We start from the raw sequence: 2,521 nt of genomic DNA, 5'->3' as shown, positions 1-2,521 counted from the left end.
ATGGGCATAAAAGGACACAGGCAAACATATGGTTAAAAAAAAACGGTTCTTATGACAACAGGTATAATGGGGTTTGCATTAAAGGGTGGGGCATTCATTCCCTATTTCAAATTCGGCACGCGCGTTCCCCGCCGCAGCAGGTAGTGCAGTGCCCGGCCTCGACCCGATCCGATACGCGATTTTCTGGAACCAGCACGAAAGGTTCGGATTCTGATGTCTGACATCAGGGTTTTCCGGAACCGGCACTGTGTCTGCATAGATCTCCATTTATGGGCATAAAATGGATGCAGACAGACAGATACGGATATCTCCATATATGAGCATAAATGGACACAGGCAAACAGATGGTCAAAGATCTCCATATATGGGCATAAAATGGACGCAAAAAGACAGATACAGATATCTCCATATATGGGCATGAATGGACACAGGCAAACAGATGGTCAAAACTGGTCCTATGACAACAGGTATAATGGGGTTTGCATTTAAGGTAGTCTCGCGTAGCCAGACAACTATTCCACAATCTCTGAATGCTATATAGAGTCTGGAACACCAGCTCCCGAACGGCGAGTATCGGAAACGGGCATTATTTACCGTTCAAAAAATATATATTTTAAAATGTCATTTCTGCTAAGCATCAAGCTAAACATGCTGATATGATTTTTATTTATATAATGATAAATATGTGTGATGTGAGACTGAAACGGAAGTGACGTGGGGGCTTCACTTCCGCTTCATCTCGCACTCATCGTTTCTTCCCCGGTTTGCCAGACTGTATGCCAGGAGCATTTGACCAAATCGCGGAGGCAACAGTCTGGCCATGCGAGACTACATTAAAGGGGGAACCAGCACTCTGTCAACACAGTCAGAGGCACAGACATATACAGAGATCTCCATAATGGGCATAAAGGGACACAGACAAACAGATACAGAGATCTCCATATATTTGCATGAAATGGATGCAGACAGACAGATACAGATATCTCCATATATGAGCATAAATGGACACAGGCAAACAGATGGTCAATACAGGTCCTACAGAGATCTCCATATATGGGCATAAAATGGACGCAGACAGACAGATAACTCCATATATGGGCATAAATGGACACAGGCAAACAGATGGTCAAAACGGGTCCTACAGAGATCTCCATATATGGACATAAAATGGACGTAGACAGATAGATATCCCCATATATGGGCATAAATGGACACACGCAAACAGATGGTCAAAACAGATCCTATGACAACAGGTATAATGGGGTTTGCATAAAGGGCGGGGCATTCATCCCCTATTTACATTGTTCCCGAGTTGGCCAGGGCGCCGACTAGACGCTCGGCCGCCGGCCGAGCTTCTAGTAATATTAAAATGGTGTTTTAATACACCATATATATATGGTGTGGACACCCATATAGATGTTGTTGGATGGTGAAAAGGAGAGGGGATGATCACGTTGTGACGCGTTGTGAGCTTGTAGATCGGCTATTTTTGGTGAAGACAGTTGGGGTAGATGGAACAATAACTCCTCAAGTACAGTGCAAATCAGGTCTGTTTTACTAAGCATAGAGGGACTAAGTGGTTAAACGAACCGAGGACTCTCTCTTTTTGTTTTGTCTTTTTCTTCTTTTTAGTGTATCCGTCCTAACAATCCAAGAAGTTGGAAGCCATGAGCAGATCTATTGCGACCTCCTTGGCGATATTAAACTCAGGAGCGTCGGGGGCGTCCCCGACCTGGTTGCTGTAGCGCTCCTTGTAGGCGAAGAAGTTGCAGATCAGGACCAGGATGTGGGAGGTGATCTCCTTGAGGGACACCTCGTTGACCTCGTCGTCCCCCAACTCGCCTGGCCCGCTCATCATGGCCAGGATGGTCTTGGAGTATTTCAGGGCGAGCGCCTTCTTCACGATGCACACGTGGCCATCGGCAGAGATCAACCTCACGTACATGGCTTCCGGGCCCTCACAGCCGCTGTTGGGATTCAGATTCTCTGCTACTGCAACTTCCATTTTATTTGAGATGGTTCTTCCGTTGATGTCAACTAGGCAAGAAAGAGAATACGTTGTTCCTCTTATCACAGTGAAAGCTGTGAGGTTGGGCGTCTGTTATATACCGAATATTTGTGATGTGTCGTGATGTCACATGATTACATCACAGCTTCATGTGTCATCGATGATGAATTTATGATGTATGGCTCCTTATAAAGGCAAGGTTTTAGCACGATCCCACAGCCTTTGACTTTCAGAGGACATCACAAACATAACATGCCCATATATGGAGACTCGCGATGCGCCAAGTGGTCAGCAGCAGATCCCCCTGCAGATGGCAACGCATTGTGAGCTTGCAGAAGGGCTTTTTTCAAATAGCTTAATAAATAGAATCGGAAAGTCCCCACTCCTTGGGGTCTTTTTTGTCACCTTATATGTAGTCTTGCGTAGCCAGACAACTATTCCACAATCTCTGAATGCTATATAGAGTCTGGAACAGCAGCTCCCTAACGGCGAGTAATGGAAACGGGCATTACC

At 45.6% G+C, this 2,521-nt stretch overlaps 1 protein-coding gene across 1 annotated transcript; it reads right to left on the bottom strand.

The window, feature by feature from the left end:
• Positions 1-1,642: 1,642 nt before the first annotated feature.
• On the bottom strand, positions 1,643-2,005 carry LOC308295402 (elongin-C-like; the record flags this gene model as incomplete). The annotated part of the gene is made up of 1 exon (XM_080738457.1): positions 1,643-2,005. One exon carries the CDS (start codon positions 2,003-2,005, stop codon positions 1,643-1,645), a length of 363 nt encoding a protein of 120 aa, XP_080594583.1.
• Between the last annotated feature and the right edge of the window lie 516 nt (positions 2,006-2,521).

The sequence above is a fragment of the Nannobrachium achirus genome (genome assembly GCF_963921795.1).
Source record: "Nannobrachium achirus genome assembly, chromosome: 12".
In the NCBI taxonomy this organism is placed as follows: Eukaryota; Metazoa; Chordata; class Actinopteri; order Myctophiformes; family Myctophidae; genus Nannobrachium; species Nannobrachium achirus.
This window is presented reverse-complemented; position numbering and strand designations above follow the sequence as displayed.